The 13180-nt window shown below is 36.3% G+C and overlaps 2 protein-coding genes across 2 annotated transcripts; both read right to left on the bottom strand.

Moving 5' to 3' along the window:
* Positions 1–1846: 1846 nt before the first annotated feature.
* Positions 1847–6444, bottom strand: LOC137726679 (synaptotagmin-2-like). Its single transcript, XM_068465619.1, has 12 exons — positions 6019–6444; positions 5079–5177; positions 4941–4991; positions 4726–4849; positions 4417–4535; positions 4223–4324; positions 3737–3811; positions 3530–3606; positions 3193–3439; positions 2637–2987; positions 2353–2484; positions 1847–2144 (listed from the first exon to the last, which is right to left on the bottom strand). The coding sequence occupies exons 1-12, from the start codon at positions 6127–6129 to the stop codon at positions 2013–2015; spliced, it is 1620 nt and encodes a 539-aa protein (XP_068321720.1). The 5' UTR covers positions 6130–6444; the 3' UTR covers positions 1847–2012.
* Positions 6445–7031: 587 nt separating this feature from the next.
* On the bottom strand, positions 7032–11538 carry LOC137725577 (L-ascorbate peroxidase 3-like). The gene is made up of 9 exons (XM_068464307.1): positions 11308–11538; positions 10995–11119; positions 9740–9789; positions 9500–9565; positions 9354–9402; positions 8548–8630; positions 8378–8457; positions 8184–8286; positions 7032–7421 (listed from the first exon to the last, which is right to left on the bottom strand). Exons 1-9 carry the CDS (start codon positions 11418–11420, stop codon positions 7224–7226), a joined length of 867 nt encoding a protein of 288 aa, XP_068320408.1. The 5' UTR covers positions 11421–11538; the 3' UTR covers positions 7032–7223.
* Between the last annotated feature and the right edge of the window lie 1642 nt (positions 11539–13180).

The following is a 13180-nucleotide window of genomic DNA, read 5'->3' as shown; positions in this document are numbered from 1 at the left end:
GAGTTGGTCTTAACGTTCCCTTAAAAATTTGGTCTTCCTAGCATTATCCGTTGGTTAAACTAATATATCAAAGTTCAATTAATTTTTCAAAATTATAATTCTTCTATTTGCAATTTAGGGGGTGTAGTGTATTGAGATTTATATGGACGTTTGAGTTTTTAATGTGATAGACTTTGATAGAATTACTGACTACTATAAATTCTATAAATTCCATAGACTTCTGCCGAATTCTATAGAGTTCAATGCTAGAACATTTTTTTTTAAATAATGTGGATTGTCAAGGACATTTTAAAGAACAAGTTATTAATAAGTAGTATTATTTTGAAGTTTTCATTATTGAAATGGTGACCATAACCATGATAAAGTGGTCTTACAAGATGATCGTGGAAACGATGGTAGTGGAAGTGTCATGTGGTGATTGTCATCAAGATGACAGTAGCAAAGTTGGTGTCTTTGGTGGCGGTGATAATAGTAGGGTAAGAATTGTGGTGGCTAGGTGGTGGGGGTAGGGATGGGGGCGGTGGTGATTGGATGGAGGAGATGGTCATGGTAAGGTGGTGGAAGTGATGATAATGATAGTCATTGTAATATGGTGAATGGTAGAGTATACATTAGAGAATTAAGAAAAATAAAATTCATCAAAATCTTAGGTGGAAAGGTTAGATTTTCTATGACAAAAAACTTACTATAAAAATACTCAAAGTCTATAAAAAAAATCCATGACTTTTTAAAATACTTTGAAATAAGTGAAATTTTTAATACACCTAAATTTTAAAGACTCACAAAAACTCATAATTAAATACCACAAGATTTTTATGACTTCTTAGAAGTCATAAAAGTCTTTATGACGTTTGTTGACTCTTTAAAAAACTAGAGAAATGCTAAGAATACTCTCTCAAAAGTGAGACTCTTTATTGACTTTCTACCCCCTAAGACCATATCCAAAGGAGATGTCATATTTTAAACCTAAAATTTAAACTTGAAGGCTTAAGTGGCACTTTGGCATCTTTTAAACTTTTAATCTTCAACCGATATGTCAAATTTAAACATAAAATAATAATTCATATGTATTTTCTTTGCATTGGGAATGAAAAGAAACAAAAGAATAATGGTTTAAACAATAAAAAATTAATAAAAAGCATTTAATAATTAATTAAACAAATTTGAAGGTGTTGTCAAATTTGGCAGCAAGGGGGAGAGATGTCAATCCATGTCATGTCATATCAGATTTGGTTTCTTGGTTGGAAAACATTAATGCTGCTTTTTGTTACCGTTATTGCTAATTTGGACATTTTGACATCTCATTTGGAGATACTCTAATATTTTTGGTAAAAATCTATATTTAACACACTTGAATTTGAGAGTCGAACAAAGTCCATCAAACTCTATGTACAATACGCCCCTCAACCCCACATCAGATTAAAGTAAAATATGGAGTGTGCTATCCACATACCCTATTTTACTTCTCACACACCCCTTGATAATTTTTATCCGTTGATCTTCTTCAATTCATCCGATCCAACGGCCAAAAATTAAAAGGGTGTGTGAGAAGTAAGATGAAGTGTGTGGATATCACACCCCTAAAATATCACTATTTAAACTCATAATCTTAATTCAATTTTGATTTCCCTAATATTCTTTTTATCGTATTTGAGTGCAGCGAACTTGTAATCATGTTAACTCTAATTATGATTTCTCTAAAAATATATCATCATTATATTGGAATATATAAAACTTTAAAATCATGCTAATTTTAACCCAGTGTGAGCAATGCAAACCCATTAAATGGATATTATCAAGGATTTCACTTTGTAATAAGATTCGTTGTAATGGATATTATCAACGATCATGCACAAAAACACCAAACAAATCGATATCGTTTGACGAAAATTGAGTATATAAATTCCATCTCACCGTCGTATGTATTATGCTATGGACTCAACCTGTATCAATTTAATCAAGGGAACGGTTTCCGGGTGTAACAAAATTAAGAAGAAAAATGAACTTTGAGCTCATTCGACAGTTCTCCATTGCAGCTCGATCTGCACTTGACCATTCTTCGAGTCTATAAGATGGTATTTCTGATTGATTCGCTTGTTTGAAACGACATCCGTAAGAGTGATTTGAACATATCCCAGAGACTCCTGATTCCACAAAATACGAATGATTTTGTCAGATAATATAAACAAAACAAGGATGCGGAAAGAATTTTTCATAACATCCGAAAGGCAAACTACAAGTCCTTTTGGATGGAAAGTTGAGTGCAGTTGCTTGACATAGGAGGTATTCACAACATTATCCGGGATAGCTGTCCATTTGCAATAATAAGCAAAAATGAGACATGATTCGCACCTTTCCATGCAGAAGGCCCATCCTCGACGAGGTGCTGACAACCTCCACATGTAGTTTGTCATTAGTAGGAGGTTCCTCACACATGAACTGAAAATCCTCTGCCCATCTTGGATCTCTGCTTTTCTTTAGCACCTGCACAGCTCAAAGGAAATTGATAAACATAACAAGAAACAATCTTAAAATCGCAGACTTCCGGCATTTTCTACGACTCCAAGATGCATACATTCTCGAGTGTTTGTGTCAGTGTATGATAACTGATAAACATAAAGATGGTGCTCTCATACCTTGGTTCTCTTTTCCTCCCCTCTGAAAATAAGTCTTACAGACGGATTACAGTGGTGCTTTCCTTCAAGATCTTGACCTTCATGAACTACAACAACAAGCAAACCTCCACCGGGTGGCGTTCCCTCGGGAGCTTTCTGTACTGTCAGTGTTTCATCAAATCCTTTTTGCATGTCCTCCTCTTTGAAAGGTTTATAATGCAATTCCACTTCAAGCTGCCCCCGCTGCTTCTCATTTGTGGCATCATTCAAGTCCATGTTTTTAAGGAGGTCGAGAGTCATAACTTTTGGCTCATTGTGGGGTAGATCTTTCATAGGTACTACATTCATACCCATTTTATCATGTTTGCCCACCTACACAAGGAATAAAATGCATCATATAGTGAAAGATTTTGTTGTTGATGCCCTGTGGACGTAGGCAAATAGCCAAACCACATTAATTCTTGGTGTTATTTGTCTTGGTTATTTTGTTTTCGATTTTCGAGTTTGTTTTGTTTTGCCCATTCTTAAGTGCCATAACATACAATATGACTTTCGATGGTAAACTGGTATACCATACCTTCTCCCAGTCGTAAACAAGAAGTTCTAAGGCCTGAGACTCTGGATCTTTAACAACCAAGTTAAATTCCTCATTCCATTCAGGGTTCAGGTTCTTGTGCTTGACAGTGGTCTTCTTCGAAGGCATATTGTTCTCGGTGAGCTTTAATTTCACATAAGGGTCTGAAGCACCAAGAAGATCCTTCTTTTTCAACTTCATTGCCCTCAGAACCTTCACATGGAGCATTCCTACAGGCCGGTTAAAGGCTCTGCAACGTCGAATAACTTTGTCAGCCAAAACTTAAAAGAAACAAAAAGTATGTAGTGACAATAAATTTCAGACAAATACAGAGACGTACTTTGCTGGGTCCATTATTGGCACTTCGAGAGTTTTGGGCCACAGATACATGTTAGCAACCTGATCTTTGATTAGCTCCTGCGGAAAAACCGTTTCTAACACGGTTAAAACTACTATTATGAAACTGATAAGCATAACACCGTGATTAAGAATAAGTTGATCACATACGTGCAAAGAACAGAAACAGAGAAAGACATTGACATTCTACCTGGACGAATCTATAAAGGCCAGGTATTGCCATAAGATCAACGCCGAAAAGCTTTAATCCGAAATCAACATAAGGCTGCAAAACCACAAGAAAATAATCACGGAAAAGATTGAAGAATTAGCACTGGAAAGCATAAGATCTACATAAGCTCTCATGGAAAATCATAAGGAAAACACTAAATAGATTCAACAAAGAATATATTCTTGACGAAAGACAATCCTGAATATACTTAATCAGGATTGATCTGGACTTCCTAAAAATGAACATTGTAATGTGTGTACCCTAAAACTTGTAAAATAAAGAGGAGCTTCGACATTATAGTAGAATAGAACTATGTAGTTGCGGTTACAATACTGTAGCCATCACGGAGAAAACAATGGCAACTTCCTTGAAAACAAGATAAGTAAATATATAGTTCTATGTTATTAAGACCCAAAGGGCCAGTACGACGCCACTATTAAATTTTTATTTCACCAAAACACAAACCTTATCCATGAGAGACACGTTTATTTGTGCGAAACAAGGAAAGCTTGGAACCAACGGCTTCAAGGTGATACGCGGTGCAACAAAAACTTGTAAATCCAGTACCTGAAGTGAAGCAAACAGTACAACATTAATAGAAGCAATCAAAGGACACAAAAATTAACGGTAGAACATATTCCTAGCACAGAACAGAAAACCTGAACGGTTGCTTTCATTCCAAATGCTTTAGCAGCAACAAGGACATTAGGGTTTCCAGCCCATTTTATGGAGGGTTCCATAATCAACTCTTTCTCATCAGTGACATAAACTTTCATGCCTATAACCAATAAGATGCAAAAAAATGAATGTGATGTTTGGAAAACACTTTTTACAAAATATGCGTGTGTATGCGCACGCGCGCGCGCACACACACACAGAGTTCAAGAAGACAGTGAACTGCCAAAGCTGGAATAGAAGTTCCTAATAACTCTCTGATGAGGTGTTTGTGGAATATCAAGTTAACGAACCTTGGAAAGTCGGTGGTAAGGAACCTAAGGTCAGTGTTTCAAACTCAACAGAATCAATCTTGTAATTTGGAATTTCCTTAGCAATTATGGGCTTTGCAATTTCTTTTGCAGTCTTGCAGATTGCCTACAGAAGAATAAAACAGAAAGCCATGAAGCATCAATAAAAAGTCAAGATTATATGAGAAAAGCAAAGGAGCTAGATGAGTTTCAAGCACCTTGTCTAGATACGGCCACATATATTCAAGAAATCTGTTTAGCCAGTCAAGCTTCACATGGGAAAAAAGAAAATGTCAAAGAGAATGTAAATGCTATAACACCATGTTATTTAACATTATGAAAGAATAGTTACTGACACGATCGTAGTCTGGATTTTTCACCCACTGAGGTATTTCGGGAAGCATACGCTGCAATGTCTCCGTATCTTGATCAACCAAGGGACGAATTTCAGGATTCTAACAAACACAATTCAAACTATTAGAGTTACACAAACAAAGATAGACATGTCATATTTTTCCACAAATATGCAACAAACAATGTGCATCACCTTCTTTTCTCGTTTGTTCCAATCTTTTCTTTATCTACAGTTATAATGTAGTAAAAGTTACTTTAAACCAAACAAAAAACAGTGAGTCAATAATTTAATAAATCGACAGTCATGTAGTATTGAGTTGATAATTTAGCAATGCTGAACACAGAGCACCTATTGACCAAAAAACAAAAAAAAAAGGAACACAGAGCACCTATACTGCTTGTTTCTTGAAAGTCAAGCTAAATTAAAAATCTCTCCAACTACATCAGCTTCTAAATCCAGAAGATATTTATTTTTTAACAAAATACTATATAAAAAAATGCAGATAGCAATGCTGCAACACACACTCAATGTATACACATACATATAATATAGTATCTATATATGTATGTATCAACAAAACACACATATACACATATTATATAAGGATTTTACCAAAGGTGTCCCATCAGTTTGATCCCTCGATTTAAAAATTGATCAATGTGAATTTTACTACCACACTTCAATGCTGTTCCTGAATTTGACTATCGCACATCATGATTAAATGAAGAAATCCCACAGCATATTAATCAAAACCCATTTACACGGATGAAGAAAATAAGGAAACCCAGAGCAATCAAAGCAGATAAGAACAAATCAAATTACATGTTGACGAATAATCAAAACCCAAAACAAAAAAAATTCCAAAAATATAAACAAATATAAACGAAAAATGACAATATTATATATATATGTCAGATACAAGAATGCAAAGAGAGTACCACCTGAACATCAGAAGATTGGACATAAATGAACAGGAAATATCCAGCTACGAGGCCGATTGAAATCCCGAGTCCGAATCCGCAGAACCCAAAAATCGTACTGAAGAACCCCATTTCCTCAATTAACCAAACCCAAATCAAGATTTTCTTGCGCTAATCTCTATGTCTTCCAGCTTTTCAGATCAGTTAATCACTGATTAACATCGCCTAATTACGTAATCTTTGAATATTGAAATTGTTTAGTTTGCATTCCATTTTGTAAAGCACGAGGGGAAGGACTTGGTCTTGATTCGTTAGATTAAAGTTTGCGATTGAATAGAATAATCCACCGTTATTTGAGAAGCCGTTGACAAATTATAATCTAATTATATAATTATATATATAAGTGCCTAGCCTCACATGAGCACATGAGCCTACGTCCTACATCGGACGGACCGCTACCAGCCGGCGAATGCGTACATTTTTTCAATATGACCGGATATTTAAAAAAAAAAAGGTTTAAAATATTGAAATTAATAAAAAAGAAACTATGCTTTTTTTTAATATCTCCAATAAAAAGAAATGAGCTCTTGTATGACAACGTTAGATTAATAATCAACACCCAAAACCAAAATTCCCTAAAATATAACAATTATAAATGAAAAATGGTGATATTTTATTAGAATACAAGAATGCGAGGACCACCTCCACCTGAACATTGGAAGATTGGACATAGATGAACAGGAAATATCCAACGAAGTGGCCATTTTATCACAGTAGTAGAGAAATGTTGAGTCTTGCATGACTGCATAGGTTCAAGTTCCGTAATCTATCGTTTGACAAAAAAAATAAATAAGAAGGGATGAGTGTCCTCTCCGGATCCTTTTTGTGAGGATTCTAGGATCAATTCATCATAGCCGTTAATCATACATTGTGAAATCAATTTCCGTTAGAAATTCGTGTTCTTTGAAATTTGCAAAAGCAACAGCCAAAAAACCTTTTAAGAGAGTATATGAAAGAGCAGTGGTAAGTGTTCATGTCACTATGTTCGCCGTGCATTATATTATTTTCCTCGAAATGGATAAAAAGTCTACTTATATCTTCCCACTGGCCAATTAGCTACTAAGCAGCCTGTGGCAATTATTCATAAGGGATCAAGGTAATCTCCAGCCGGAAAGAAAAAGGAAGATCGAGGTAATCAGTTCAGCAAGTCGACAACTTCTAGGACTCTACTTGGCTCTCTTGTGAGCTTCATACAAGTAACCTAGGCTCACAACAACAGCAGCAACCGCAACTCCTACCGCTCCTTGTGCCAGTATCGCGCTGTCATTAGCAGTTGTCTTTGAGGAAGTGGGGTTTGGAGTAAACCCGAGCTCTGAAAGTTTCTTATGCGATTCAGCATAATCTCTAAAAAATGCTTCCGCATCCTGTCATACGCCAAATTTAGCAAGAGTAAGAAAAAGAATGTCAAATAAAAAAAGCATAAATAAACCCACAACGATAGCTAATTTTATATGTATCTAAAAAAAACATCAAGGGCAAGCATAGGGATGGGCACAAGACAGCTGGTGCAGGGCCCTGACCCCATCCATGCTCATCCCTAGCTAAGTAACTTGGTTTATCAAAGTTCAATCACTCCAACCAAACACAAAATTGGGGTTCGGTATCCGCTGCAAAATGTAAAACTTAACCATATTTGCCTCAGCTTTTAAGTGGCCATGATGCCAGACGAGGTGTTCTGTTACTGCTTAATAATGAGCCTGTTTTAACCCAATATCGGTTAATATCAATTCAGAGAAAAGGCTAGCCCAAATTGAAGAAGAAAAGGGGAGATGGTTTACTTGAGTAAGCTCCATTTTCAATCCCGACGAAACCTGTTTTTATTGGATTGCTTACAATTTACAAGGGCTTATAAGAAATTAAGAGCTAATAAAGTAAACCATCTTATAAACTGCTCAACCTAAATCTAGCATTTTTCCAAGTGGTTGGCAGGTCAGGGGTGATCAAATTACACACCACCAGAACATGGGTGAGCCACATTTGATTATTTTTTAAATTAGTGTCAATCGACAATATTAAAGTAGCTCTAAACAAACAGTGTAAGTATGTAAATATAATCAAGCAGTGATAAATAACCCAACACTATTTACCAGAAAAATAGGACTGAAACAAGCCCAAACCCAAATTACCTTTGCATACAGATCAACATATTTACGGAACTCAGGATCCTCCACTAAAGCTGCATCTGTCGGAAGTTTCAACAACCCCTCTGACTCCTCGTTCAACAGTTCACTGTCAACAATGAGTAGCAACAAATGTTCATACCCCCAAGCGAGCATAATGACATAAAATGATAAATTATCACCAATTTTTCAAGTCTTACACAAAGTATGAGTTATCAAACTGCAGAGGTTCCTTAGTCCAAGGACCATCAAAACCAGATCTGTCTGGATGTGCCCTTCCCTATAAGACCAGAGCAAATGAAGCAGAGTAAACATGTCTATATAATACCAAAGAAGACCGTATATAGACGCATCAAGGAGGAAGAATTACCAGTGTATGACCCCCAGATAGTGCAACAATATCCTTGTCAGACAGCCCCATTCTATAAAACCTTTCCCTCAAATGTGGTGCACCTATTATCAAAACATAAAATACACCGACAAGAAATTAAACTTCTTTTAATGAACAACAAAAAATTCATCTCCCAAAAAATTTAACTGAAAATGATACACAAGCAAAGTATGCCCAACTTCTTATACATCTCCCACATTCTTAACACATAAACAAAGCTAGGAGATGGGAAGAAGTGGATTGAGTTTTAACATGGAGCAAGTTATAGCAACTCCATGGAATAACAGAGGAATCCCACCATGCAAACCAATCTGAACTTATGAGAATATATTAGTGGTGTAACAACAAAAATGAGTCATATTAAAAAAAAAGGTGGAAAGCCTCAGTTGTTTCCGTGGCTTTGTTGAGCTCTACAGGAAATCTGTGCACGCTAATGACTACAACTATTTGCATTAAGAACTTGCAACCAACACCGAGAACAACATAATGAGGACATGTACCATGTTAGTATGTTACACATCCTCACATGGATACAAAGCTGCTCAACGAGTATCTCTGACTCTTAGAAACTTAGAAGTTTGCTACACATAAATCATTAATGCCAAAATATAACAGAGATGTTATTAGAAAACTGTTCATCTACTCTATCCAGAAACTTCTTAGTCTCTGATATGTAAATGCATACAATTCATGAATTATAATCCAATTAAAATGCAACCACATAAGAAATATAAAAATTGGGAAAATTAAATATTGAAGAAGATATCTAAGGTACTGGAATAAACCTCGTTTAGCATCTGGAAGTCGTCCTTCCTTAGGAGAAATTTTAGAATCCTACGAAAAAGTACAAAAAAGCAGATGAAAACTTGAAAGTAATGATAAGGAAACTCGTTATGTTTCTTGAAATAAGTGATCACTGACCACAACATACCTTCCTGCCTGAAGAAAAATCAATGACGGGGCCTCCAGTGACCTCAACTGCAACAACACCCGCAAGCTGAAAATACAAGTAATCATGCCCCTTAATCGCTACTTTCATTGAAGAATCCATGCTATCTTCGACACATTTAGGAAAAACTGTGGTGATCTTTGTAAAACCTCTTCATTTGCAAATAATTTGATGAACTACAATTATATTACAGGCAGAGTAAATTTTCAGAACTATAATCACCTGGTATAGGTCTGCATATGTAATCCTTGGATGCTTCAACTTCACTTCCTCTGACATAAAAGAGAAGCACCCGTCAAAAATACCCCACATTGGATATCTACTTAAAAGCATGACTCTCAAATGCATTATTTGTATGTACTCCTTGTACATTAGGTAAATTGCGGTTTGACCCACTGAACTATCACCCCAGTTGAAATTGACCCCCTAAACTATTTTTTTGGTAAATTAACCCCTTGAACTATTTAAAATCAGTCAATTAACCCCTTGCCGTTAGATTGCAAAATCAATTCCGTCAAATTCAATGGCAAATTAGTCATTTTGTCATCAATTGTTACTTGTCAGCTATAACCACCAATAAAATTTTGACACATGGACACAGAATAATTCAAAAACATATAGAATAATGAGAAAACATATAAAACCCAAATGTTTACATAATGGACCATCTCAAATTGAAATTACAAATTATTTTGTTTTCAAATGTCATAAGTTCGTTGGTGGTTATAGTTGACAAGTAAGAATTGATAAAGAAAAGACTAATTTTCCTTTGAATTTGATGAAATAGTGGATTAAATCTACCGATAAGGGGTCAATTGGCTGACTTCAAACAGTTCAAGGGTTAATTTACCAAAAAAATAGTTCAGGAGGTCAATTTCAAATGGAGTAATAGTTCAAGGGGTCAAATGGCAGTTTACCCTTGTAGATTTAATGATCATACAATTTTGTATAATGGCCAAACGAATGACACTGTAGTTACATATATATTGAAACATGTAAGGCACCTTGGAGACAACCTAATATGCTACATAATGACAACTTTAATAGACGGTTGCTTACTATGATTGCATTACAGTTTTCTTATCAGTTTCATTTAGAAATGAGAAACCGAAGCAAACCCAAGTATGCAGTATGCACATTGTCTTTAGTTGCATACACAAGACCGTAAAACCATCTAAATTCGTTAAATGCTTCGCATTAAGGACTTGCGCTATCTGAATTGCACACAAAGACCAATTGTAGCAATGATAAACTCATATAAACAGCCAACGAACCATCAAAGCTTGCATAGCATGTCATACGACACAAAAATAAAATTACAATCATCTCGATTCTCGCTTCTCATATACAGAATTGCATGTTTTTTAAATGAATTACTGATTTTTTTTTTTTTTTTTTTTACAGCTACAAGATCAACTGATCAAGTTTAGTAAATTGAATACCGATTGACGATACGAAACAGCAGAAATGAACATACCACAAAAATCAATAGCCTTCTTCAAGCCATTGTTGGAACCATGAGAGTACTCCTCCTCGTTCCGAATTGAACCATTCGGCCCACCCGTCTTCGTCTTGGCATCGTAGGTCCCAGCATCGTGCCACCTACAAATTCACACCTCCAAAAACAATCAATCATAACTCCAACAAAATCGATACAAACAATGATGCAAATGCTGCGATAGTTATGTTTGGCTACTGAGAAAATGCAAGAAACAGATTCGGATTTTTCATTTACCTAAAATTTTATCGGGAAACAAACACAGAGAGAGAGAGAGAGAGAGAAAGCATACGCCAAGCGGAGCATGATCGGAGCGCAGCTTCGGCTGTAAATGAGAGCGCGGAGATCGCGGCGAGCCTTGTCGATTTCTTTGAGGTACTCTTTGTCAACGAGCGGCGACGTCATCGGAACCGGAAGTGAGTGCTCGACAGTGACTCGGGGCGAGAGAGAGAACGATGATTTTGAATTGATAGTGCAGCTGGACAGATGTGGTTTTGAGAGAGAAAGAGAGAGAGAGAGAGAGAGAGGCGTGGGTATACTGCGAGGGCGAAAGGCCCAGCAAATGAGGAGCTGCACCAACCGAGCTCACAAGGTCATAATTGTCATTTCACCATTCTCAGGATTAGAAAATTCGAGTTCAATTAATTTTCCATCTGTTGGATAACTTCCGTCACGGGTCTACAAAACTTACCTGTGTTTTGCACCAGTACTTCTCACTTCGAAGTTAATTTACTTCAGAAAAATTGACAGATTAAATAAGGGAGCAAAGGATGAAAAATTTCAAGTGTTTTAATCTAATAGGCTTAATGACTTAAGTAAAATAAACTTAGCAAAATATTTTTTAAGGTATTAAGTCCTTCTAAGAATATAGAAGCACGTTCCTCCCGCATCCAACTTTTCAGTTATGCATCTGGAACTTCGACCAGGGGTTCACAATATGAGTCGAATTCCAAAAGATCATATCTTTGAGAAACAAGCAAGCAGCCCTAGCGGAAGTTGGCTAGCTCTGAATCAAGCAAACAGTTTGAAGGTTGTTTCGTTACGCATTACACGAAACTTATTCTGGGATGATTCACTCATGATCCGTTGGTAACTATTCATCTTCAAAGCGGAGCCCTATCTCAGAAGCATAGTTGGGGGAATTTATGAAACTATAATTTTTTTAGACCATGACATGTGGCACCTCGGGTGGCAAGAAGGACCAGAAGACCCATAGCCCTGAAGCGTAGTCCAATAACCTTAGTCTGGTAGGCTAGGCTTAAGCCCATTGAAGATATTACTTGTCTCCCAAGTAAGGAAACTCTAATTCAAGTCAAATTAGGATATCTTGGGGTTAGACAGCGTAATCATAATCCTAGGAGAATTGGATATATGTTCTAGATTATCTCCTATATAGACTCCCGATTTAATTGGAATTCCTTTCTCTACAAGAATTCTCGATATCTTTATAAATATTCTAGCCTGGTATTTATCAGAGGACATTTCTCTCAACCTTTCTATGATCAACTCTCTCAAATTTGATATTATCTACAAGACTACGACACACATATTCTTTCTACACCTACATAGGCTCATCATGCATACATTTTGCCATCTCTGTGAAGACACATCCATGTAGAACTCATCTCCTTAACGCCCAGTGATAGGCTTTTAGTCAAGGATGGTACATGATGTCTTGCATATCAAAGCATGCTTTCTTAGAATTATACATGTGCTTTGATTCTCCTTTTCTAGAGATATGTAGGCAGTCCAATCTGGATTCAACAATACCCCCAATCAACCTCATTCTCCTCTCGCTGGAGATCATTGGCAATTTCGACTAGATTTCACCCACCAAACAACTTACATAGCACAAAACATCACTGTACTAGTGCACTCATGTCATATAAATCACCTTTTTATGTACAAAGTTAAACACTTTGAACATATACGAGTGTACTTAAACTGGTCTATGTGATAAGGAGAAAACAAACTAAGACCATCCAAAGGAGATGTCAAATATGTCAACTAGGACTAAAAGACATCAAGGTGTTCTCCAAGGGAGATGTCATATATGACACGCACGACCCCGATATCCTCCAAACACCAAGGTAGGCACATGTTGGCCGACACCCGAAAGTGACAAAGCCATACTTATATGCATGAGAAATATGAAGAAAGAACAT

Source organism: Pyrus communis, chromosome 2, assembly GCF_963583255.1.
Source record: "Pyrus communis chromosome 2, drPyrComm1.1, whole genome shotgun sequence".
NCBI classification, from domain to species: Eukaryota; Viridiplantae; Streptophyta; class Magnoliopsida; order Rosales; family Rosaceae; genus Pyrus; species Pyrus communis.
The sequence above is the reverse complement of the archived record's forward strand: the minus strand, read 5'-3'. Positions and strand labels throughout refer to the sequence as shown.

What these genes read in the sequence shown, in the direction of transcription:
- LOC137726679 (XM_068465619.1), bottom strand. Translation starts at nt 6,129, where the DNA reads ATGGGGTTCTTCAGTACGATTTTTGGGTTCTGCGGATTCGGACTCGGG. An exon ending in CTTACCACCGACTTTCCAAG is followed by an intron (nt 4,536 to 4,725) that starts GTTCGTTAACTT and finishes TATTGGTTATAG; the next exon opens with GCATGAAAGTTTATGTCACT. An exon ending in ACGTGTCTCTCATGGATAAG is followed by an intron (nt 3,812 to 4,222) that starts GTTTGTGTTTTG and finishes GTGGTTTTGCAG; the next exon opens with CCTTATGTTGATTTCGGATT.
- LOC137725577 (XM_068464307.1), bottom strand. Translation starts at nt 11,420, where the DNA reads ATGACGTCGCCGCTCGTTGACAAAGAGTACCTCAAAGAAATCGACAAG. An exon ending in ACTTCCAGATGCTAAACGAG is followed by an intron (nt 8,631 to 9,353) that starts GTTTATTCCAGT and finishes TTTTGATAATAG; the next exon opens with GTGCACCACATTTGAGGGAA. An exon ending in TTTGATAACTCATACTTTGT is followed by an intron (nt 8,287 to 8,377) that starts GTAAGACTTGAA and finishes CATTGTTGACAG; the next exon opens with TGAACTGTTGAACGAGGAGT.